The sequence below is a fragment of the Mytilus trossulus genome, chromosome 3 (genome assembly GCF_036588685.1).
Source record: "Mytilus trossulus isolate FHL-02 chromosome 3, PNRI_Mtr1.1.1.hap1, whole genome shotgun sequence".
NCBI lineage: Eukaryota > Metazoa > Mollusca > Bivalvia > Mytilida > Mytilidae > Mytilus > Mytilus trossulus.
Genome location: NC_086375.1, coordinates 15,441,574 through 15,468,783, shown reverse-complemented (window position 1 = coordinate 15,468,783; position 27,210 = coordinate 15,441,574). Strand labels below are relative to the sequence as shown.

The window sequence follows — 27,210 nt, the reverse complement described above, 5'->3', positions numbered from 1 at the left end:
TTCCGGTGATGGTTCGGCCTGTTATCATTTTTCTTCTAATATTACTCGACTTTGTGAAACAATAAGAGAAAGGAGAGGTTTAGATCAGTTCAAACATTTCGCCATTGAATTGCTGTCTCAATATAATTATTCTCGTATTTCTTTCCATAATATTTGCCACTGGACGTTAAGTGACCAACAATCACTCATTCTAGTAGTTCTTCTCGGGATCGCAACCGTTCAAAATGATCTGTTTCTTTTAACAATAAAAGAATATAACATCTCAAATTTCTTTTGATGAAAGAAATATATCTTGAAGCAATTCTGTTACTTTATTAAAATATTTTTACAATAAAGTTGTCAACTTAAAGGGCAAAAAATTAACAATGCAAATGTGTTAAATTAGCTTCTTTAAAACCGCAAATGAACCATTAAAATGAGTTGACAAAATTCATAATAGAAGATAAAACATTCGATCATATTAAAAACAGCAATAAAACGTCATCCACAAATAATAATATCCGCTGTCATTTTGCCTTCCAATGAAGCTTGTCACAAACTTGTTTATTGATACGTCTGCTAATAAAGTCTTCAATGTCCGCCGCCGGCTTATTCAATGTAGCTAAATCATACAATCGAAGTTTAGTTCAGTTTATTGCATTGCTTGCACTCACAATTTGAACTTCATCATTGTCAAATATTGCTGAAAGGCGAAACTATATTAATTAATCCTCACGAATTTTCATTTTGTACAATAACTGCAACACTTTTTCCAATCAGATCGACAAACATTGTTACCCAGAGGGACACCGAATGGTAAACGTTTGTCGTCTACGCTCATCAGCTGCTTTCGGAATCGTCATTTATATTACTTTTTACCTTTTCTATATTACGTTTTACTAGTAATAAATTCTGGTACTAATTCTTCCCTTGAGAATATTATCTGTAATATGAAAATTAAATTTGTTATTGAGAAAAAGAAATAGTTTGACCAAATCTCACCCGAGATCGGTAAAAATCACTTGTGGTTTCATTTTCATTTCATACTTTTAATTTGATTAAAATAAGTGTCAATGAAACCTGAAATAATATGAAAAATACATTGAAATTGGTGATTGATGATTTTGTTTTAATTGTAATTGAATTATTTTTTTCGCACAGGTGACTGATGAATATTCTGTGATCAAAAGTAATTTTTGTAATTAAGGTACAACGCATTAAAAGTACAGAATTTCCATCTAAATATTCTCCAATGGTTTGACACTCATCATTGAAGAAAGAAGTCATTGAATTTAGATATGTATCTAAAATATGCATTTACGTGCTAGTCTCTCAAGACGACCGTTACAACTTGTGGACCACGAATGGTTGTCACGTTTAGAATGTACTTTCGCATTGACCGTCAAATTTGCAGAGCAGAAAAAATGTGTCACTATCCTTTTTACCACTAAATAATACCTCTATCAGGCTACACTTCCTCTTAAAAATGTTTTTGTCATATTCTGAGGTCCCGCTTAAGTGGGGATAGACACCCTAATCTTTATTATTTTTTTGTTAAATACATTTTTTTATTCTTTATTTCTTGCACAAAAGAACAATTATTAATTGCCTTTAAAAAGAAGTATAAAAACCTTTTTCTTTTCAAAATATCTTTATAATCTTTGAATCACTGATTCAAACAAAAAAATCTCCGAACTGAAATTACCAAGATGCTTGATTTCTTGATTGAAAACCTATTTGTTACGTTTAGAGGAAGATTTTCAACAAATTATCGGCATTTCCATGGAAACCAATTGTGCCCCTCTCTTCTAGCCGACTTATTCCTTTATTCTTACGAGTCTGACTTCATACTTCAGCTATATTCTTTAACTTTACTTTCCGCTATAAAGATGTTCTCTCACTAAATAATTAAAACTTGGTGACTATGTTGAACGCATCTATTCCATCGAACTAGAGATAAAGGATACAATAGATACAATTAAGTCAGCCTCATATTTTGACTTAAATCTATAATTGACAATGACGGTCAACTGAAGTCCGCCTCCGGATGCGGGATTTTCTCACTGTGATGATTGGTGGCCTTTGCTGTTTTCTCTTCCATTATTGGTCGGGTTTTTATCCCTTTGACACATTTTCAATTTCCATTCTCAATTTCTTAACATACTTCCTCTTTTCATCTAAACTGTGATTACGGTTTTGAAGTTCCATGACTATGACAATGTTGATCGAATCTATCTCATATAAACGTACCACAGTTATAGTCACTAAAGTTTGGTGGTTATGTTGATCACATCTATATAATTGAACGCATCAACAATACATTGAAAAAAGTATAAAAATCAAATACAGTGGCTGGAGACTAGGGACTAAAACATCAAATACAGTGGCTGGAGACTAGGGACTAAAAAATCAAATACAGTGGCTGGAGACTAGGGACTAAAAAATCAAATACAGTGGCTGGAGACTAGGGACTAAAAAATCAAATACAGTGGCTGGAGACTAGGGACTAAAAAATCAAATGCAGTGGCTGGAGACTAGGGACTAAAACATCAAATACAGTGGCTGGAGACTAGGGACTAAAAAATCAAATACAGTGGCTGGAGACTAGGGACTAATAAATCAAATACAGTGGCTGGAGACTAGGGACTAAAAAATCAAATGCATTGGCTGGAGACTAGGGACTAAGTATCTGTTAGCTGGATTCCTTGATATATGACAATTATAATGTCAAAGCCGTGAATTTCCGATTATTTCCCCTTAATTGTTCTGTAAAATTTACAATAAAGAAACTTCTAATCTGTGATTGACTGAAACCAAGTTATTTTCATTTGTTCCAGTGGCATCAGATAAGTTATGTTTTTTTGTCAGACTACAGACAATAAATTATGCACTGGTATTTCAAAAATCTAAAACTGTCGGTTTGGCCAGGAAAACAAAGTTGTAAAGAATCATGGAGCAACTTTTTTAAAGCTTTTAAATTAAAGTATCTATGACAACCTCAGCTTTTCCTCAAAATTATTAAGCAGATGCCAATGGAAATAAGACTTGTTCTTTAAAAAAAACCAATTACAAGTTACATACATTCACAAAAAATCACATATTTGTTACGTAAATTGTAAAATGATTAAAAAGGAATCTGGTAAAAACAAATTCTCTGAAAAGGTATTTGTAGAGATACATATTTAGTACATTTGAATGACATCTTTTCAACAAACAATTAGCATCACTATGGGATCAAACTGTGCTCCCCTCCTTGTCCATTTATTTCTATACATGAATTCATAAGAAGAGCTTCTGGGGACCAATAAAAGAAGCTATCATTATCTTTTAACTTCACATCCCACTATAAAGGATATCCTCTCAGTCTATAAAGAACTAACTTTACAACAAAAGGGATGCTTTCAGTTTCTTAATCATGAACTTTCCATTTCTATGTAGCAATAGTACAGCAGCTACTCCATATAGAGTATGTTTCAGAGCTTGCAGTTCTGGTCAAGATTTCCTATGATTTCCAAAGAGGTTTTGAGTGGAAAGGTTTTAATCATTCCATTGAAAGTTATACAAATTTCTTTATGCATTGGTTGACTGTTATATAATATCTGCATTTGCATGAATGTTCTAATCGTTGTAACAACATTCCAGTCCTTTGATTGTTAAATCACTGATGAATGAGATTTTTTTAGTTATCATGAGCAACATGATTGATGCCCGACTATGGAGCAAGATTTGTTCACCCTACTGTAACACCTGAGATGACACAAAGGTGGTGGGATTCATGTTAATCAGGGTTTTTATGCCCTCTACATTTTGTTTTCTGGTCTGTGCGTCTGTCAGACCATCATACCATTTGATTGTTCGTCCGCCCGTCTGTCCCTTTTCAGGTTAAAGATTTTGATCAAGGTAGTTTTTGATGACACTGAAGTCCAATCAACTTGAAACTTAGTACACATGTTGTTTAGGATATGATCTTTCTAATCTTAAAGCCAAATTAGACTTTTGACCCCTATTTCACGGTCCACTGAACATAGAAAATGAAAATGCAAGTTTTAAGTTAAAGTTTTTGGTCAAGGTAGTTTTTGTAGAAATTGAAGTACAAACAACTTGAGATTTTTTACCAAATTTCACAGTCCATTGAACATGGAAAATGATAGTGCGAGTGGGGCATCTGTGTACTTTGGACACATTCTTGTTTAATTTTCTATGCAGAATTTCATCGACTTGTTTTTCTTTTTATGGCCATGGAGTGGTCAGTTTCTAATGGACTTTTGAATTTTCCTGAAGAAATATGTCTCTTTTAACATTATCCCACAGAATAATAAACTCAATCATGCAGTACCATGCCTTAAATTGATAGTTACTGAAACTCTGCAATTCATAAAGAAACAAAAATAATTTGTAATATTTTATTTCTGATTCCTATTTCACACTGGTATATCTTTAGGTTGTATATGGGGACGGAATGTTAGGATAAACATAAATTTAGGATTTCTGATGTAAATATATTTTTTCTACAGAATAAAAGTAACAAATAATAGTTATCTCCCTTTGAGAAATTAGCTATGGGAGACAATTTGAATTATCTCCCATTCAGGTTGCTAAAGGGAGGCTACTTGATATAATTTAGTTTACAGAATAATTAATTTAAATAAATATGCTTACTGGTTATTCAAATTAAATTTAAGCTAATATATAAAACATTTAATTGTTGGATTAAATATCTGCGAACAATATTTTCAAAAGATATTTTAAAAGAATTCGGTTACCTATATAAATACTGGTAAATAATAATCTTCTTTCAAGAATGTAATGAAAAATTTGTGACATAATAAAGCAGGTAAAACGACAAACGTCAAAACAATATAATTGACCAAAAAGGGTTTGGATTGCAGTTCAAGAAGACAGATATAAACAATTATATATATATAATATATACATGTATTGCAATTTAAATATATGTAAAAAAAAAAAAAAAGACTCTTTAAATATTTAAAAAATAAAGACAATTAACAATAAAATAGCAATAAGATAATATCACATAAGGCAAGTAAATATTTCTACAACAAATTAACAAAAATAAATTCACAACCAAAAATATATAAGGCAGTAAACATTTGGAATCAGCACAAATAGCAATGAAATTAAAGAAAAATATTCTTAGTTCCTTCAATCAAAATAAAATAACATTATATCAATGATATGGGACGAAAAAAGAATGGGGACAATAGCACCTTGTAGACATTAATGAAAATTACAAAAGAGAGAAAAGGTTTATTCTATGATAATTTTAAAACTGGCATTTCTTAGGGTGGCCAGCCCTTTATACCTATAGAAATAATAATTTATCTTGTAGATAATTATATAGAATAGGTTATGTAAAAACATGAAGAAATAAATACAGACATTGGAAAAATATTAAAGGTCATTATTATTTCTATTTAAATATAGTTGACATGGGCATGTAAATTTTACATACTAAATAAAATTGAGAATGGAAATGGGGAATGTGTCAAAGAGACAACAACCCGACCAAATAAAAAAACACAACAGCAGAAGGTCACCAACAAGTCTTCAATGTAGCGAGAAATTCCCGCACCCTAAGGCGTCCTTCAGCTGGCCATACATACATTTCTTGACCAGATTTCTCGCAACTGGTCAATAATACTTCCATGTTTCAACTAAAATAGAATTGATCAGTTGAGAAAAAACTGATGAGCACATGTGGGGTTTCTGTTGTAAAAGATGAAAACTGAAGATCTCAATTAGACAATATAATGTACAGCACACAAGAAAAATAAATTTGAAATTAAAACTAACAGCATAAAGAAAATACTGCAATTTTGAAATATAAAAATATACCCTTCTTCCAAAATGTTATGAAAAGATAAATCACATATTGCAATTAAATATATTGCATCTATTTTCAAGAAACATGAAACTTAGAACACAAAGTTCACTGATATAAAAATAGTAAACAGTACAAATCATACACATGTACACATATACATGATCATTATTGTTCTTCAGGTCACAAGGTTGCACGACATATTTTCCAAGGTAACAGGTCTTATTCAACCATGTTGGAGCCACTTTTTGTGCTTGCATACAAAAATGTTGCAATATGCAGTGCCCCAGTGAAGTCAGACTATCCCCATCTGCTTCTTCTTGGATTATTTTTATTGTTATTCTTCATCAATTTTTGTTCTCCTGCTTTGTTTCACCCTTATTATGAAATACATGAAATGTAGTCCCAACTTCCTGATGCATAATTTTTTGGCCCTCATTTATTTAAAAAAAATTGTGTCCCTCCTTTTCTTTATGAAGTAATATCTTCTGATAAGTCTGTATGTCTGAGTTTCTTCCTTAACACTGTTACCAATCTTTCAAGTCTGAAAATACAACAGATATAGAACATTTTACATGACATTGTAGAAAAGTACCAGTATTTCTCACAGTCATGAAGCAACAATTCATCTCAATTCAATGGTAAGAAGAATATATCATTCGAAAATAAAAGCTGAAGTAATATTGACAATCCCACTTATGTCGCTAATCATGGTGTGGCCTCAACACCTTTTGACAAAGTCTAACTCTTCACTGTGTAGAGTAGAATCAGAAAACAAGCTCACAAAGAAATAACTCTTCATATGATAATATACAGTAGAATCTCTTTAAACACTGCCATCTTTTGGTGTCAAACTCACAATGTAATACCTTTTCACAATAAGCACTATACATTTTGTGTTAATGGAATATCGGACAAAAGTCCCCTGGATATATTGGCTTGAGAGACCACTCTTAAATGTCAGATGAAAGTATCCTTTAAATATGTGTTTTAGAATATATTGCAATAAAAACATCACTGGTAACCATGCCTAGTTCAAGTTCATTGTCAAACAACCAGTATAAAAAATGAAAATTTTATTCTAAAATTATGAAAAGTAGGCTTCAGTGCTCATAGAGGGCTTCTAAATTTTAAACTTTGCATAAGTTTGCTAAATGATATTCACAGATAAAACTGTGTAAAATGCTTTTTTTCAACAGATGACAAATTTTAACCATGAGACAACAAAATTTTTGAAAAAAACTGTTTGTCATCTATGGTTTGATACTTTTGAAGTGAAATGGAAACTAAACCACAAATATTTAAAGTAAATAGTAAAAAATTGTAACATTTACAAGTTTGAAACTCATCAATATCTGAGTAGGAAAAATTTTGGTTATAATTTCGACAATTACATTTAATTTTTTAGTACATAATAAATTTGGTCAATTAGAAAGGTCAATAGCCTCCTTTACAAAAATACTTATTATTTCGTTTTAAAGAAAGGTAACATTTTAAAAGTTAATTGACATCTGTTTTTGAAGAGGATGTTTCGGCATACAATTGGATTGAAATGAGGATATCATCCAGTGTTTAAGGTTACACCTCTATCGTGTCTCCGTGATGACTTACGAACTTCATTCACAGCTGGACAATTGTTGGGGGTAATTATAGTTTTAAAGGGAGATAACAATATAACTCTTGCAGAATAAATCACCTATTGTTGTTAAAAGCCTCCCATTACCGATACCATTAGCCACCAAACAATCGTAAAATATTGCCATTTAAAGATCAAGCTACCATTCAATCAAATGATTATAAATGGTCATTTATAAAAAAAAAAAAATAACATTACAGAGGACCGTGACATTATTACTTGGGCTTCTTGAGTAGAGGCTAAGTGTAAGGGCTCCGATATTTTATACAATAGTTTTTAATCTATGCAAGTTTCAAGACACAGTTTTTCAAGATCTAGAGTTTTAAGGTTAATAATAAATCTTAACTATTTGGAATTTTTTTGCTCCTAATAAATCATATCATTGATCTTGCATCAGGTTCAAAGAGGTGCTTGAGTTGGGAACCATTGCACTTCAAAGAGAAAAAAAAAGAGGAAAATGAAACAGTTTCGTTACATGTATGAATTTACATGTCCTTTAATTTATAGATATACCTTTCTCAAGTTTTGATCAAAATAAAATTGTTAATGAAACCAAACAGTTGAAATATTAAAGTTATGATAAGGTTATACCATACAGCTACAAAACGCTGCTTACTTTTTAATTTGTGCCGCTGTCTCTTCCAGTTTTCTGTCCCGTTTATCAAGATCTGCCTGAAGTTGGTCCCGGTGTACAGTGGCATCCTGTAACTCTGCCACTAATGTGTTATTTTCCTTTAGTTTTGATTGGTTGACATGGAGTGTGTTGTTGACCTGATGAATGGATTCCTGGGAGAGGGACTTGTGGAGGCTACAAAAAATATAAAATAGGAAATATGACTAACTGCTTCATCAATTGATGGGATTTTTTTTCTGATTAATTGATTCATTAATTTCAGTCAAAGTGGTTTCCAGAACTAAATAGCATGACTTTTAAGTCCCTAAAATTTTCATTTCAATATTTTCAACCATACATAAAGAACCCATCTTCTTATTCCAACAAATATTATTTTTTTTTTTTATCAAAATCAAAGGTTACATAAAATTGAGAATGGAAAAAAGGGAATGTGTCAAAGAGACAACAACCCAACCATAGAACAAACAACAGTTACATGTTCACTCTTGAATTGAATGGCTTGAAGAAAAAATACTGTTGAATAAATAAATATAGAGATGATATCAGTGCAAAATTTCATTTTTAAAAATCATTTAAAATCTTTCCACAAAATAAAGGGACAACTGTAAAATGAGAATCTAATACCCTCCAAATAGATCTTTGCATCATCAATAGTCCCTTATCAGAGGACTGGATCCCTTAAAAATATATATATTTAAAAGGAAGGATCGAGTAATTCTTATAGAAAAAAGATCCTACCTGTAGTAAATGCGTATTGTCTCATTTTCATCCTTGAGCTGTCTAACTTTCGCAAGTGCCAGTTCGCGCTCTTTTTTAACAATGTCCAATTCTGCCTGTAAACCAAAACAATATTTAAATCAAAGATGGCATACATTTAGTTATTTAAGATTTTGTTTAGATCAAGTTGTGTTATTCAATGGAGACGGGTGTTGGCTGTTGATTTGGTAAATTGTATAACAAGGATATTTTTTTAGATTTTTGTTGTTCCATTTGAAGTACATTTACAATGAAAGTTTAAAAGCTTGAAATTTTTTTTTTTAAACTGTTAATACCTTTCTAAGTATCATTTATGCTACAGCAGAATAAGTCTTTCAAAAATTTAATAATAACTCTATGTCCTGCAAAAAAAATCTTTTCTGTACTCAGTGAAAAGAGAAAGAAAAGAAAGAGAATTATTTTAATGATTTCAACTTTTCAACAGGCGAAAGAAAAAATCAATTAAATGTCTAATTATCACCTATATCTTATTGATTTTCAAAAGATTTTTGGAGTAGTAAAAAGGTAGATCTATAAACCATACAATATTTATATATAATATAACATGCAATGTACTTTAAAAGAAAATTTTGGTTCTAGACGCAAAAAAAAAGAAATATGTGGGCGGATGAACTAGGACTCTTTCAATTTTGATCCTTTCTTGGTTTTAGACCACTGTTGGCACTCAATATAAAACAAGTTCAATGTTATAACTCTTATAATAGTCCAGATGTTAGCTTTGAAATTGTGAAGAAAGGATTAATATAAAAAAGAAAACAAAGATCCTATATTGTTGGTTTTGTTTAGAGGTCAGGTCACTTTAAAGTTCTTATTTCTTATCCAACACAAATCAATGTTGCTGAATGAAAGCTATAATTTAACTATATATATATTGGAATTAATATCTCAATGACTTTATAAAAGCTTTTTGAAGTACATATGAATTTAGCACACTTTAAACAATAAACATTCAACTACAAATGTATACCATACTTTTATAATGTGAGCATTAATATTAGTAAGAAGATTTTTTGGGTGGAAATCAGCATACCAAGTTTGATGGGAAATGCACATTTAATTAACCACTTTCTTAACATTTTCTTCATTAATAAAGTAACGTATATGACTCACTGCCACCAATGTTTTGTAAAATGGAATTTTTATGATGAATAATAATGAAGTTTATAGATAATAACAGAGTGTTATTAACTATCTTGTGATATAATTTAGCTAATCTATTAATACTAGTGTCAGGTGACCACCATAACAACGAGGTATATAGTCGAAAATCCCATCCAATGTCCATTTCATTCCATTATGTAAGACGGCCATGATAATTATGGCAGGTAGATCCCTACATTACCGATCGTAAAAAGGCCAATCAATGGCCACTAATCCATGCCTCAAATTAAATGGTTTCTATAGATTAAATGGCATCATAAAGAATTTACAACTTTTATTTACATCTGATAATATTGGGTCTATCTGCATTTGGTTAAGTATTAAAACTTGGAAACGTATTGTGCAATGGTTTTAACAATATATATGTCTGTCTATTAACAAATCATTTGTCTAGCATTATAAATCACCTGTCTCTCGTCCAATCAGTATCGAGCAGATTGTCAGACCTAAACAAGTGGTTTGGGTCAAGCCCTGTTAGTTTACGCAAACAAAAATACAACAATTCGAACATGATGAATTTGATAAAAAGCTCGGTAAAACAAATTTACATAAGGTAGATTTAACAAACACTCGGCAATGACAAACGAGAGCGATCACCACCTTCATAACAAGTTTTCCCAGGAATTTTAAACTTCATTAAAAATCATATGACGGGACAAAATGAAAAGTAAAAGTGATGATATGTAAACAATTGGACCACCAACATAAGAGAAGTTCGTTAACATGATACTTTTACTTTATCTCAGATGATTATTTAAGTCATCAATGTTATTTACTTGTTCTGTTTGCTAGTGAGATGTGTTCACAAGTTATATACAAAACATATTTACCTAACGTGTATGGAAGGCCAATTTGTGTCAACACTCGTTAGCTTGTACTACGATCTATTGGCAAACACTGCCTTAAACATTCGGCAAACAAACTTCATTCATTGCTCCTCGAGTATAGACAACATGATAATGGCCTCTAAAAGTTTTATTTACTTTTCAATTGTGTCGTGAAATACCGTTAAACAAAGTTGTCATTAATTCTCATATAATTTACATATTATGGTTCTTCTGTCATTTTAATGATATAACATGATATTTGTTAATTCTACATTTAAATTTGATATAATCCCTCTGACAAGAAACTATCTTCAGGCTATTTTTTATCCTCCTTTTTTCTTTCTTTAATTAAATGTTTCTCATCTCATTAATTCATATAAAAAGGTAAAATTAAACTAAAACCTGAGAATTAAAATTGTTTTTTTTATTTGAAAAATAAATGAAATGAAATTCAAATGAAAGAATTTCTATTAAAATAGAACCATAGTTAAATTTAAACTGTAAAATGCATCACTTGATCGCTTGGACGTGAAATTCTTTAATCAGCATACCTTTATCAATTATTAATTTATTTCCAATCTTTTTGAAGGAAAGTGCAAACTACCATTTTTAATGTTAGTAAATTCTACTGCTATCTCCAAAAATAACTTCAAGATACCATGACCTCCAAAATACAAAATACCTCAGTCCTGTGATTATTTCTAAAAACCTGATTCACACAAATCTATGAAAATCAATCACACAGAAGCCTGACCCCAAAAAAACTTACCGTGGGGAAGGTGGGGGCGTGGGAAGTCGCACTGGCTGGTCAGAGGCAGAAGACTATGTTAGAAATAAAACATTATAATCTCCTAGTAATTCTTCATAATCAAAACACACTAACTGACTACAATATTTTGATATTACACTTAAATATCGATTTTAAATTATAGATTTTTATTTTAACATTTATTTATGTCTCTGTTTACTATAATTCTGTTTGACTCACAGTTTTCAACCAGAATGCTATTCCATAGTTCTCGTGCACTGCAAATTTTAAGTATTTCACATTTTTGAGGGATTTGACAAAGAGTTTTGTACTTTCGACACTAGATTTCATTTGCAGGAAATTTTCCACATTGATAATAATACGAAATAAAATTAACACTACTAATGCGACAGAGTTCCGAGCCTATAAATAACTTGGGAATTACGTAATTTCGTGCATATCTTTTTAAAATATACTGGTTGTGAATTTTTTCTCAAATTTCAGAAAACAAATTTCTATTTAAAACCTGTACACAAAAATCTGTAGATTCAAATCGATAGCAGGAAATTCTCATGTAAAATTTTATAATAAATTTCTTCATATTTCATCTCACCCTCAAAATGAATTTCAGCAGCATATTGAGGCTTTAAATTTCTCATTGATGATTTTATCCCTCCATAATTACTGATAAGGAATCATATAAAAATAAAAGCTTGGTCCAGATGACACGTTAAATAGTTTGATAAAACAAAACCCTGTCATAAATAACTAAATCTATCAATATTTATTGAGTTAATAAAGCTGTCATTTGATAGATGACCATTTATTATCTCAGGTAAATCTTCAGGTAAAACCACCACAATCACGTAATCAATGTCTCTCTTTATCTATCTTGTCAAAGATTTCTCAACAAAATTCTCCTTTTATCAAATTTCAATATTTTCAATTTTACAAATTATCTGCTTTTATCTTTATAATATCTCGTATAAAAGTAAAAGAACAGATTTATTTATAACACTTTGAAAGGGTTGTGGCAAACACTTGAAATGAAAAAAGATTGAGTGTTTATTCTTACAGCTTTATAAGATATTTTCTTCAGATTTATGATGATATTTTATGCTGCAATTTCAACATATACATTGAATCAGTAAAATATAACACATACAAATTACTGAGGATTTATTATTATTCCTGGGGTCCAAATTTTCTATAATAATTTCAAAGTACCCACCAAATGACTTTTAAAGATAATCCACATTTTGGTAATATGACCAAGATATAGTTACTAACATCTGTCCTATTTGAGAAAGAGATTTTAGAAGAAAAAAAATCGTAAGAATTTAAAATTAGGAAAACATGACTAAAAAGCCATGCATGTTTGCAACTCATTTATATTTAAAAAAAAATAAAAAAATCTAGAAACTTTCATTCAATTTTATTTTTTTACATTTTTATACAGGGTGCAAAAATAAATGTTGACATCAGACTTGAACACAGGTCTTTTTGGTATTAGGACTAAGCTGGGTTTAAGATAAGATGTTTGTTTTGTATGATACTTTAATTATTTTGTTACATCACTCAGGTTTGTTTTATTCATTATGGATAACATATTGAGTTGTGTAACAGATGAACTGAGTTAATTTAGAGACAGTAACAGACCAGAACTTATAAAAAGGGGGGATCCAGGAAAAATTAGGCTTTTTAAAAAAATTGGACTAAAAGAGATCAAAACTCTGAAATAACTGCTAAAAATGCATAAGTTTGGGCACAACTTAGAACCCCTGCCCCCCCCTCAATTGTATGAGGAAGACAGGACATTACCATTGCTCATATTTTTTAGATATTTTGTTTCATAAAGGGCAAAAATTGTGAATTTCAAAAATACTGCTACCTTATGACTTTTTTTGGAAACTTCAATTAGATAATTTTTGTTTTGGTTAAAATTTCCTGTTTTTACAGATAAAGATTTTGCTTAGTAAATCCACAATTTATTGTCTCTACCTAGCTATGATGTGACGATATGGCAGTAAAAATTCAATAATTAATCAATTTATCATCGTAACAATGTCTAACTCGACTTTTTAGAAAACAATGAAACAATGATTTAAATGACAGGTGGACATGAGGAAAAACATCAAAACTAAGGAAGCAAAAGTACCGAAAAAATGGAAAACAGCATTGATAATAAATATTCTGTAAAATGAAATTTCAAGTATAGCAATTAATTATAGTTTAGGAAGAAGGAAGCAACCCTTTCTGGAAAAAAAGCTAGTATCCTTCATTTTGCATTGAAACCTTAAACTAGAAAAAAAGCAAGTTTCCTTCATTTTTGCATGGAAACCCTAAACGGCACAAGATTGATAGGCAAATACTTATATTCATACTTTGGATTGGTTTTAAATGGAGAAATTTTGACAAGTTTTTTTATTTACACATTGTACAGAAGAAAAAATTATTTGTTTTAGCTTATACCAAAGCCTTTTCACCGGGCATTAAATATCCAAATTCAATTTAATGTGAATACGAAAACAGCGACCGATCCAATAACATAATCTTCCCCAAATCTCTGATATTTGCAGAGGATTAGGTAGTAAACGGCTGACATTTTCTGCATTGTTAAAGAATTGTTCATAAAACAAATTTATTTGGAGTAAATAAGCTAATGATTTACAGAGGGTTTAACTTCTCTACGGAATACAAATCTATTCCAATCTAAGATTTTTTATGATTGTCTAAATAATGGAAACATGTGTTTTGGTGGATTTCTATGACAAATTTACAAGATCAGTTAAGGAAATGAAAGAAAGGTGTGCAAATCTTTTATTTTATTAAATTTTTAATTTAACACTTGAAAACACGTGTGAGTTTCTATATCTAATACACGTAATACTTTTCAGGTTTAACCAGATTTATTTTCATCAGATTCAGTGATAGATCACTTTCACTAATCCATCAAATTCTGAATGTTTTGACAAATTCAAATTCAACCCTGAAAATCTTCCTCCATTTTAGAGATCTTCCAATAATGTCTTCCTCAAGTTAAACTTTCTGTTTCTTCCTGATAAAACTTTGGTTTCTTTTTGTAAAAATTCCTGTTGAATTTATACTTACCAAAAGATTTTGTTCTGAGTTTGAATTGTTGAATGTATCTTCTCTTTGTCTTTTCATTAATTCTTCTTCTAACTTTCTAGCCTAAAACATGAAAATGAAGATATAGCATGTCATTTACATTGAAAAAGTACAACAGTTCCTTCTTATTTAACAAATTTTCATCCAGCCCCAAAAAGCTGAACCCTTTTAACAGAAGACATTCAATTGTTAAATTTTTTTCTTTTTCTTTTTTGTATAAGATTTTTTTAGATCCCTATGAACAGGAACACCTTTTCTGATATAAGAGTATAAATTACAACACTTATTAATTTTTAAACATGTTTTCATGGGAGAGCTCTCTTTAATGAAGATTGTCAACCATTAAAAAGTGAAACAATTTTATTCTTTTAAACAGCTGTGATCAGTTGAACAAAAAATCTTATGTCTAAAGTAGATTGTTAGTATACTCACTGGGGTAACTTCCTATTATTGGGTATAACAGGATGTGCCAAAAATATGGGTCATAATTTTGCGAGATTTTATATAAAAATGACCCTCCTCTTTAATGACATCCTATATTAAAATGCATTTACGTTTGATAACTGTATATTGATTTGGGGTATGATCTACATATCATATATAAATATGCTATTGAGAATCTTACATTATTAATGGTCAATTATTATATTAAATTAAATCAATTCATTCAAAATATATAAGCATGGGTCATATTTTAAATATTGTATATAAGTATAGGTCATTCTTTCTTAAATATTTATATAACTATAGGTACTGAATTTCAGTGAATGTTATATTAAAATGGGTACGTTTTTTGAGGCAAAAATGGCACAACCCTACCAAAAAAATATTGAATTGAATATGTATTTTAGCACTTTTGATTCCAACATTCTAAATCTATTATTTATTCATATGTAAACAATTTAACATATATTTTAATCGTTTGAAATATTTTTTAGATGTCATAATACCTTAGCAAGAGCCAGATCTCTTTGCTCCAATATTGCCTGCATCTCATCAGAAGCTATCTCTCTCTGTCTCTGTTTCATCTGTTCTAGTTTCTGTGCTAAGGAGTTGTATTCATGTACATTTGGGAAGTCATACTGACCAACTCGGGACATTAAATGGTCAAAATTCTGAAAAAAATAAACAAGATTTCTTTTTAATTACAGAAAATGTTTTACTGGTTTGACAAAGGTCTTTTTAACACAATTTAAAATATAAATGAAAAGCAAGTTCATCATAATAAACAAACCAGTAGAAGGCAAAGAAAACTGAGAGCTGAGACCACAATTTGATAATGAAATAAACAAACTTTAGGAAAAATATAAATCAAATATGATGTATAAAATATACACAAATATGATGTCAGAGCCTATTATATAATTCTAATTTTGTTTTACCAAACATAACAATTTATCTAAAAGTCATCATGTTTATGAATTAACATTATTAGGAGACATTTATTTTGGCCTCATAAATAATGCAGGTCAAAAGCTCTTCATGACCTTGGTACACGCTAGATTAAGAGGAATGTTTTTAAAGAACTGACAACTTTAAAAATAATAAATTTCTCCTTTCGCCCAAACAAAATTAGGGACTAAAAAATCTGACACAATTAACACAGCAACTAAAAATTCAAAAAATGTTTTGTAAGAAAGCAAGTAAGATCTAGAACATATGAATGCTTTAAAGTCGACTTTCTCCTGAGACGAGCTTGTATGAGGTAGATCTCTATAACAGAGATTAAAAAACCTTGGGAGAATTTAACAGCTTGGCTGAAGATAAAACATTTGTTTATAGATTTTTGAAGAGCTTATTACACTGCGAATTGTCACCATTTCCTTTTATGTGAAATACGACTGACAAATAAAAACGTAACAATCTTCCATATCAAAGGCATCTGGGATAAATCGTAAATATCATTGGTCTGTGATCTTTGTCTTCAATTTTCTCATTTCAACGCCATATTTCATTCTCATCTTGAATTAAAAAGCAACGGCAAATCAATACATTTCATAAATTGCTCTTGAGTAATGCTCATATTTTGCCGATTTTAATCTATAACAGGGATGTACCTTATAAATCTTTGTCATGGATATTGAGCAGTTTAAAGACATTCCAAGCAAGAGTAATTAGTTCTGCAAAGGATGAAATTTCTCTTCAACTTTAAATAACATGAAATAAGTCAGTGGATCTGACAAGCAATCGTCAGAATGAAGATATAAGGTGAAATAATAAAGATCAATCATTATTTTACTGTGGGGTCGAGTGGGAACTCAGCAAATTACATCGGCAGAACTTCGTCTTAATCACATACAATCCCCGGTCAAGGAACATCATATTTCTCCAATCCTGCTTAAATCAGTTGGAATTTTGAAGATCAATATGATATCCTTAAGAATAACAGACTGATTACGGTTTCTGGTAGATCATGATATAAGTATCTTAAAAATTTAATATTTTAAACCATATTTTTCAAACAATAGATAAATTATCTGTAAATATCAGAACATAAGTCAGTTACTAAATTGTTTGCTAGGAGGGAGGTCAATTTTTACTTTAACAGAAAAAAAAATTGTTACATCTACATGGAGTAGTTCAGATTAGGTAAAAATCTACTTATATAAATATGTCACAAGCTATCTCCCAGTTCACATTTTTACTAAGTGAAGATGACACAAATGGTTTTGAACTTCATTAAAAAATCATTTTAATATAAGAATACAGACAATAAAATTACATTGAACCACAAATTGTGAAGACTTCTTAATTAAAATAAGTAATATATATATACAAAGATGATAATATACAAATGTAGCAAGTTAGTAAGCCTGCCACTTAGCTGTTTGATATGAGCTATTTGGGACTTACTTATTTTAAGATGGACTTCTCCAGTCTGAGTGATGCACATTAGATAAAAGACCATTTCTTTGGCAAAGGTAAATAACTCTAATAAAAACTCCTGGGGTTTATGCAGCAAGTGTGAATATTGATTGTTTGCTGCTATTTTAACGCCAATTTTAAGCTCTACTTTTTTGGGGGCTATTTTGTGGCGGCCAGTTTTTATTGGTGGAGGAAGCCGTTGTGCCTTGAGAAAACCAGACCTTTGAAAGGGAAGCTGACAACCTTAGACAATTAAGATTGGAGTCGTGCTCCCACACAACTAGGGTTCCAACTCCCAACATCAGTATTTAATGGGTAGTGATTACAGTAATAATTACTTTGATCACTAAGCCGCTGAGGCCCAGAATATTATTGAGGATGGTGGAATGTTACTCTTGAATTGAGTAGCAAGTGTGAATATTATTGATGTTTAGGGGGAGTTGGGAGGTTTACTCACCTCCTCTAAGTCTAATTCATCCTCCATGTCACCACTATCTGATCTGTCTCTACTGAAACTTCTGGAATAAAACAAAAATCTGTTTAAAACAAAAAATACCATTAGTCTTTACCACATTATGAGACTTTTTTAATTTGAGAGAATGTATTAAGGAGGATTTATGTTCTCATTTTCTGAATCATTTTCCAGCTTAGAGATTTTTAGTATTTTTTCAATACAGTTCACTGGATTCTTTTTTTTCAAATCATTACTTTTCAAAATATTTTTAGCAATTGTGAAATCTTTTTTGTGACAAGCAGACTTAAGGCAGTTCTGTTAATTCGTTAAGTAAAATGTAAAGATAAGAAACATACTCTTCATATCGTCTTTCCATTTCAGACAGACGGAACATGGACTCATCTCTCTCTTGATTGGCTACTTTAATTCTGCCCATCATGGCCTCCTCTTTTCTCCTCTGGGCTTTATGGACTTCTTGAACCATACCTGAAATAATTCAATGGCATGGTTATTAGATGGATCCTATACAGGTGTACATGGTTTGCACCAATTTACTGAAATAATTCAATGGCAGGATTATTAGATGAATCCTAAACAGGTGCACACACTTTGTACTAATTAACTGATATATCAAAGTTATGTTTTAAGGCGTCTTGTAAAAAATCATAATCTTAAATATTGAAATAACTTAAGACCAGAAAATTCCCCTACATGTTAGAATATGTGGACCAGTAAAACGAGGAACCAAACGATACTTCTTATTGAATCAGAAATCTTAATTTATCAACGGAATTGCATTTATTAAAGCTCCATGATAAATTATTTAATTATTTTGAAATAGTACAGAAATGTTCCTACATGTTTTTTTCTATTTATCTGTTTAAATCCAAACGCATGCAAGTGGTAATGTATTTTCATGCAACTGGTTCGTTGTGAATTTGAAATTTACCTGAAGCAATTTAACCATATGTTACGCATTGAAATCCATGCCACCTAGGTAAAACATCTTAAGTCAGGTGACTGCACCTTAGATTTTCTGTGATTTTCATCAGAGCTGTATGATTACAATCTGATTTTTTCTTTAAAGAACTCTTCATAAAAATAAGACCAAAACTTATCACTTGCTAAAAAGATGGTTTACACATATATAATTTCAACTGTGAAAAAGAAGACTTCAAAAATCTTTTAAATGTGAAAAAAATACATGTATTACAAAATCATAAGGTTTTTTCTCAAGTTTCGTTTAGTAGATTGATCAGTCTTGATAATAATTTAACTAAATTTGACAAATGCATTTCTACATTTTCTACCGACTAATGAAAGGATCCCATTTATACATTTACATCTCTTTTTGATGCAAAAATTTCATTATGTCAAATACCTGCAGAGTATGGGATGGATTATTTTACCGAATAATTTGATCTTCCGTTTGACACTAATAATTGTCCAATTATATATGACCCAAACCATTACTGTCTCTCCATGTTAATTCATTTGGGCTTTCCTATTTTACCATTAATATGGTGTAAACATTCTATATTATTATCAATTTGTTGTAATAAAGATTAAAATAAAAAGATAAAAAGGAAATGAGATACCGTGTTTTATTTGAGCGACGTGCCAAACTCATTACGACGAGTTGATCACGATTGAGACGCATCTCCGTAAATTACAGTCTCCTTTAATAGGAACTGTTGCAAGGCAATTAATTCTCACAGATCAATCAAAATAACTAAAAGGAAAAATGAAACGGAATAAATCGTGATTGTATGATCGATATCCGAATTCCCTACCTACAGTAGCCTTAATGGGAACATTAGATCCTTGATAGATTACCTCAATTGTATTGTAATGTTACCTGGTCAGGGGAAATAAAATTAGAAAAGTTATTTTATTTAAATTGAACATAATTAGAAATAAATTCATCTGAAATATCCTTTTACAAAATTATTCTTTACAGTTGACTAAAACATGCATTAGGCACTAAAACAATAATTCTCATGAAATGTCAGAAATTGTAATTAATTTGTCTGAAATCAAATTGAAGTTAATGCCATAATTTGCATAAAAAACTTAGAAAGCTTGTCTATTTCAAAACTTCATCATTAACCCATCAGAGAATTTCTTAACCTTTAATTCAAGATTCTGCACTCATTTCACAAAACATCTATGTGGAAAAAAAAATTAAGATTCATGAATATTTCAGTATAGCTTTAAATCAATTTTAGTTGTAAGATATTTTTTGGAAAAGAACCACTGATCTAAGTGATTTTATTAATCTTTTTATCTCACCTGAATGAGTTTCTAAATTTTTTAAACCATGATTCTGATCTCAAAAAGTGTTCTAATCTTTAACCTTTAGACACTGACCTCAGACTGTTCCTTTAACCCAAGATTCTGATTTCAAAGAATTTTCTTATCTTTTACAAAAGGTATCTGATCTTAGATAGTTTCCTAATCTATGAACCAAGATATGTGATCTGAAAGAGTTTCCTCATCTTTGTCTCAAGGTATCTGATCTCAGTGAGTGACTTTACACATCTTTAAACAATGGTATTTATCAGAGAGAGTTTCCTTATCTTTGACAAGGTATCTGATCTCAATGAGTTTCCTAATCTTAAATACAAGGTTTCTGATCTGAGTATTTTCCTCATCTCTGACACAATGCATTTGATCTCAGAACTTCTGTAAACTTCCTTTCTTCCAAATGAATTAATTGTTATTTACACAAAACAGTCACATGTATATTTGAATATCTGACATTTTTCAACTGTTCAATTCTTACAATGAAAATACTGTGTGTTTTTATCCTACCTGCAGCCACAGAAGCATCTGTATGACCTTTTTCATCTGCCTCACGAACTTTGGCCTTCAACCTCTCGGTCTCCAAATCTAGTTCTATATTTATCATTTTCTCCATTAACTAAAAAATAAGAAGATATTCAAATATGTATGTCTCGCTACATTAAAAACCTGTTGGTGACCTTCTGCTGTTGTTTTTTCTATGGTCGGGTTGTTGTCTCTTTGACACATTCCCCATTTCAATTCTCAATTTTATGAACACTTTTTATAAATTTCTACCAATTTGCGGTCATAAATAATAAATAGTTGTTTGCAATAATTGGTAATTGTAAATCTGCAAGACTCAAAACATCTACTGCAGGATATCACCATAACTACATTGAAAAATAGTTCCTTAATTGGATAGACTTTCAGTATGATCAATTTACTATTAGCGGGTTGTGAGTATTATAAACAATGTATTAGATTTTTTTTAATATGAAAAACTTCCAAAAATCCATTCATTATTATTTATGACATTTGCTTAAAGAATACACATTCAAATTAGGTTTTTATGCATGCAGTTTGATTTTTTTCCCAAATTGTTCTATGCAAACTGTTGATAACACCATTATTAAACAAAAGATTAAACCTAAGCAACGAAGGAGTGATTTGTACATACTATGCATACTGAATACAGGTACATTTGATTATTAGATTTAAATCACATTTTATGCATAAAAGTGCATTCTACATTAGAGATTTTTAACGAGACTAACTGCAATGTTACCTTTTTGTTTTGAGATTTTGCAGCATCTAATTCTGACAACAGTAGCGCCACCTGTCTATTTTGGTCAGATGGACTAAGGTGACTGGAATATGATGGAAGCACTGATTCTGTAATTGATGTCGGTTGATACATAGGTGACTGATGTTGTAAAAATGACGATGACCTAATAGGCGAAGGGTAACCATTCATTGTATGTGAGGGCAGTCTAAAGAATGGTTGTTGAGGCTGAGGTTGTTGTGATCGTGCAGTCTCTTGAGGAGGTAGTTCTTCCGTGTGTAATTCACTAACACTTAAAGACGTGTCCATTTTTTCTGACTGATCGTCAGGTTGGTCATTATTTTGTACCTTTGGCGCACCAGTAGGGGTTCGTAATGGATTCCGTGGAGAGGTCAGATTGTAAGAGTAAGCACCAGCGGGACTAAAGGATGAGTTCAGACCAGGTCTGTATAACACAGGGGTCTGTGGCATGCTGACATATTGTGGAAATCCCACTATATTAGAATGAGTAAGAGGAATGCTGTTTTTATTGATAAAGGATTTGCTTGAGTCACTGACACTGTTATCATTTCTTAGCCTTTCAGCACCCTTAAAATCTGCAAAAAAAGACAAAACAAATAAATTTAATTTTCATTTTGCTGTATGATATTCTGAAAATTAACAAATTATTCACTGTATATGACAATACAAGTGTGTATAGACAAACAGATGTGTGAATTGTCTAATCCAAATCTACTGGTTATTGGATGAAGCGCTGATAGAACCAGGAGGAGGAAAACCCATTCCATACAGGGTTCTATTGGTGACAAAGATACATCCCCTGATTTTAAAATGGTTTCAAAAATTTTATAAAAGCAAATTTCAATAAATTTACCATGTTTCCTACTATACTATATATAAAATAAGCTATCTGGAGGGTTAAGAACTCACAAAGATAACCCTGCTATTCTATATGTGCTTGTCCCAAATCAGAAGCCTATTATTCAGTGGTTGTTGTTGGTTCATGTTTGTCATTTTGTTTTTTGTAAATTGTTTTGTTATAAATTATTGAGGCTGTTGTAAAAATTGATTTCTTTTATATTTCTCATTTCTGGGCCTTTTACAGCAGACTATACTGTAATGGTTTTTCTCATTGTTGAAAGCGGTATGGTTGCCTATAAATGCTTATTACATCCACTTAGTTGATAGTTGTCTCATTGGCAATCATACCACATCTCCTTATTTCAATATCTTGTTTATGGTGTTAAAAGCAACCTACCCAAAGCTCGTTTTACTTGGCTTGCTGTTTTGTTGTGTCCAACTTGGTCAGGACTGGGTGGTCTGAAAGTGTAAATCAATATTTATTTTAATCACAGCCAATTCAAATAAAATTGATTGTTAAAAGTTTTAAAATGTGGTCAAACTAAACCACCATATAATAATATCAAAGTCCTTAGCACAGAAAACATAATTTACGATTCTTTCAAAATTACATTCATTATATCGAATTTATTTGTACAAGTATTAAAATTTGGTTCTTTATTTAAAAATTTGTTTGAATACACCTTATGGTACAAATGTTCAAATGTTCCGTGAAAATCGTTAATAAAAATACAGCCTTACAACATGTACTAAGATTATATGGTTGTCAATTTCAAAAAATATTATTTGACCCAATTAAAATATTCATTCAAAAAAATTGCTGTACGAAAATTACGAATTCTCAGTACAAATCTAAAAAGAATAAAAAAATCAATAATTATTTATCTAAATATTAATTGGCTTATAGTATATATTCCTTGTGCTATAATAAAGTATATTTGTATCCCACTTTCATATCTGAAAATTAAAAAACAAATTAAACATGCTAAACATGGTTAAGTTAATATACCTGAAATTACAAGTGTTTATTTTAATTTCTATATAAATAACATTAATTTATTTATTTTAATCGAATTCTATTTACATTTGTAATAAATTCATATTCAAGCTGACGAGACAACAAGACGGTTATTTCAATATTTGACTATTTACTCGTAAGCAGAATAACACACGTCTGAATAACAGTTACCAAATATAATATTTATCTATTTAATACAAAATAACAGATTTGTAAATAGAATTTATATGTTTTATAAATGAAGTGCATATTTACACGTAAGATTTATTAATGACGGACATGTTTACTTGCGACGGGGCTAAGAATGTTTGAAAATGAAATGCATATTTACAAGAGAAGATGAGAACTCATACATTACTATCGGAAAATAAACAGAAATCATTTGCACAGCAAACTATCAAATTGTGTATTTAGTGTTATCAGTGTTTAAAATCGTTTATCTATCAACTACTGCTTGATTAGAAATTTCAACAATTCTCTGTATGCATAAAACCTAAAGTCAATGATGATAATATAGTGTAAAGTGACGGGATTAAACAATCATTTTGTCATCTTGTTACCACTGTGTCTATTTGGACGAGATTTTGTCAATGTTTATATAACAACATTTGCACATATAAAAATTGTATTAGTAGAAATATTTGTTTGGGGAAAATAATCAGTGAGATGATCTTTCTATTGCTTACATAACAAACACTCTGAAGTGCTTATAATCATTACAATATTGTTTTTGTGTAAATACTAAGGGGAGCTAACCCATTTGTATTCAAAACAAGATATTAAATGTATGAGAGATAAATATCTTGAATATAATCACTTACAAATCAATTTGAGATTTTTCATGCATGGATGGAATCCAAATATTAGAATGCTTTTTGTGTCTGGCAGAGAACAATTCAAAACTAAACATGGGGACAATAATTTCGAAAGAGTAAATAAAATAAAAACACATTCAGCGCTTTTAATAATCTGTGATTAATTTAACAAGGTATCTCAGTGAAAATATAGCAAGAATATTTTTCTCCACTGAATTTGTTTTTAAATTGCAAGTTCAAAAATAAATGAAAAACAATAATTTTCAAAAATAATTTTTCTAGAATATCATTTTTACAGGCCATCACAAATGATCAAAATCTGATGTCACATAAAAACAATGTTTGATGACACTAAGCAAAGGTGACTGTACATGTAAGTGCTGCAACATACAGGATGAACTTTGGTCCAATCCAAAATGGATATACAGTCTATACGGAGAATATCTGATACAAGAAAATTTGTATTTACTAATATATTTTGTTTTGTAATAGATTTATTGTTATTGTACAAAATTCCTAGATGTCATCTGAAAACATTTTTTTTCATTTCTTCTATTTTATTTTCTATGAGGTTTTTGCAAATTATGACAAAAATCAAAATATAAAATATAATATCTTGGAATTTTTTTTAAATTTTATTATGGCCTTAAATATCTCTATACAGTTGCATCAGTTATATGTCTCTGGTTGCATATAACCAAATAAATCATCAAAAGCCATATTCTTTGCCATTCACCCATAACATTCATTCCATAGATATTGGTACATTTGTCTGATGGACAGTACAAAATATTAAATGTATTACAAGTAGAGTTATAATGGTCTTCACTTTTGATTTTTTTTTAATATTATAAACCTATTTAATAAAAAAAATCCATTATTCTCTTTTCCTTTGTAATTTAGCAACTTTAATTTTCCACAATTCATTTTTTAATGCCACTTTTTTTCTTTCCTTTACTTTTTTTGTATTTGTTCATCAATCTGTAATTTTTAATCCCATCAAGATCCTCTGTAATGTCATTCATTTCAGTGATATTGTTTGCCTTAAATAAGGGGAGAATAAAGGCTTTTTCCCCTGGAGAAGAATCCCAATTTGAAAAAAAAATGGCTTAAAATTATTCCCATAAAGACAATTTTTTTCCCAAACAGTGCTGTCTCAGTAGAAATTGTGCATGAATATAAACTGAAAAACACTCATTTAAACATTTTTCACGCCTAAAATGACTATATTTGCAGATTTGAGGGTCTATTTATGGATCATCACTGACAAAATGAGGTCTTATTTTAAAGCAGGGTTTGACTCTTGAAAATGGCTCTGTAAATTGAAGTTTCAGTCAAATTCATGGTTAATTTTAAATTTCCCAATTTGATGAAAATGACGCATATTTTCCCAATAAAAAATGTGTAAGGGTTCCACGGAACCCAGTGTCTCGCCTACTTTTGCTGTAAATCACAGGCTCAACATAAAATGAGGAAAAAAATCAATAAAAAAATTCCTCTTGATACTATCTTTTGATTGAAAGAAGCTTCTGTCCAAGTTTGGTAAAAATCTAGGATAGTTAATGAATCTAATTAATGTTTTGAAAACTTAAACTGCCGACTGTATGTAATGTTAACTGGAAGAAAATCTAAGTCCATTTAAAAGTAAAATACAGAAAAAATGGAGTTATCTTTTTACAATATTTACTTCTGGATACTATCTTATGGTCATAAATAAGCTTCTGTCCAAGTTTGGTACAAACCCAGGATAGTTTAAGAAAGTAATTAAAATTTTAAAAACTTTAACCACAGAGTGAATGTAATGTTTCCCCGCAGAAAAACTAAGTCCATTTAAAAGTAAACTACAGAAAAAATGGATTTATTTTTTTACAAAATTTACTTCTGGATACTATCTTATGATCATAAACAAGCTTCTGTCAAAATTTGGTTCAAACCAAGGTTTGTTTATGAAAGTTATTAAAATTCTAAAAACTTTAACCACAGAGTGAATATAATGTTTCCCCGCAGAAAAAACTAAGTCCATTTATAAGTAAAATACGGAAAAAATGGAATTTGATTTTTACAAAATTTACTTCTGGATACTATCTTATGATCATAAACAAGCTTCTGTCCAAGTTTGGTAGAAATCCAGTATAGCTTAAGAAAGTTATTAAAATTTCAAAAACTTTAACCACAGAGTGAATATTTGTGGACGCCGCCGCCGCCGACGGAAAGTAGGATCGCTTAGTCTCGCTTTTTCGACTAAAGTCGAAGGCTCGACAAAAAGGGTACTGAGGTAATTTTGGAAAAAGCCAACAATATCACTGCATTTATGTAGTATATCATCCTTTTTCATCTCTGCCTGTGATGTCATATCAATTTCTTAGAAAGATTTGTTGAGACTATTCATCAAAACTACATTTGGCATGAAATGAAAAGAAAAATACCATTACCCTCAAATGTATATACATCAAATATGTAATTCATCTGAATAAAATCAGTATGTTTTTTAGAGACTAATATTCCACTTTAGGTCTTTATTGAAAATGTATTGTTTCTGTGATAAATCTTGTAGATTCAATTATTGCATTTTTTTTCAACAAAAAATTAGGAAAAGTTTGTCTTTGGAAATTTAAAAACCAAACAGAATTTACTTTGGAGTAAGTATACAAAATACTTGCCCTTCTAGATGAATTATTTTAAAATAATAATAATTTTATATTTGACCAACACCATATTTATATTAACAAGGGCAAAACGAACCTTAATTTATAGTAAAGATTCTTTAGCTTAAAAACTTCATCTTAAAATATTCATTAAACAATTTAGAGACTATGAATCCCTTATTGTGGTGCTAATATTCAAACCTTAATAAACAACCTATCAATCCTTGATCATAAACATTTAGACAGCAATG

The 27,210-nt window shown here is 30.2% G+C and overlaps 1 protein-coding gene across 2 annotated transcripts in view; it reads right to left on the bottom strand.

The window, feature by feature from the left end:
- Window positions 1-4,368: 4,368 nt before the first annotated feature.
- LOC134710241 (mirror-image polydactyly gene 1 protein-like) overlaps window positions 4,369-27,210 on the bottom strand; it is a 34,910-nt gene continuing 12,068 nt past the window's right edge. For both annotated transcript variants that reach the window (XM_063570517.1, XM_063570516.1), the window contains exons 3-12: window positions 22,879-22,940; window positions 21,624-22,216; window positions 20,867-20,975; window positions 18,409-18,538; window positions 18,056-18,116; window positions 15,684-15,848; window positions 14,716-14,796; window positions 8,830-8,924; window positions 8,074-8,265; window positions 4,369-6,365 (exon numbers count right to left, since the gene is read on the bottom strand). In XM_063570517.1, the coding sequence (XP_063426587.1) occupies window positions 6,293-6,365; window positions 8,074-8,265; window positions 8,830-8,924; window positions 14,716-14,796; window positions 15,684-15,848; window positions 18,056-18,116; window positions 18,409-18,538; window positions 20,867-20,975; window positions 21,624-22,216; window positions 22,879-22,940 (1,561 nt within the window). In that variant the 3' untranslated portion in view covers window positions 4,369-6,292. The remainder of the gene's footprint in view (window positions 6,366-8,073; window positions 8,266-8,829; window positions 8,925-14,715; window positions 14,797-15,683; window positions 15,849-18,055; window positions 18,117-18,408; window positions 18,539-20,866; window positions 20,976-21,623; window positions 22,217-22,878; window positions 22,941-27,210) is intronic.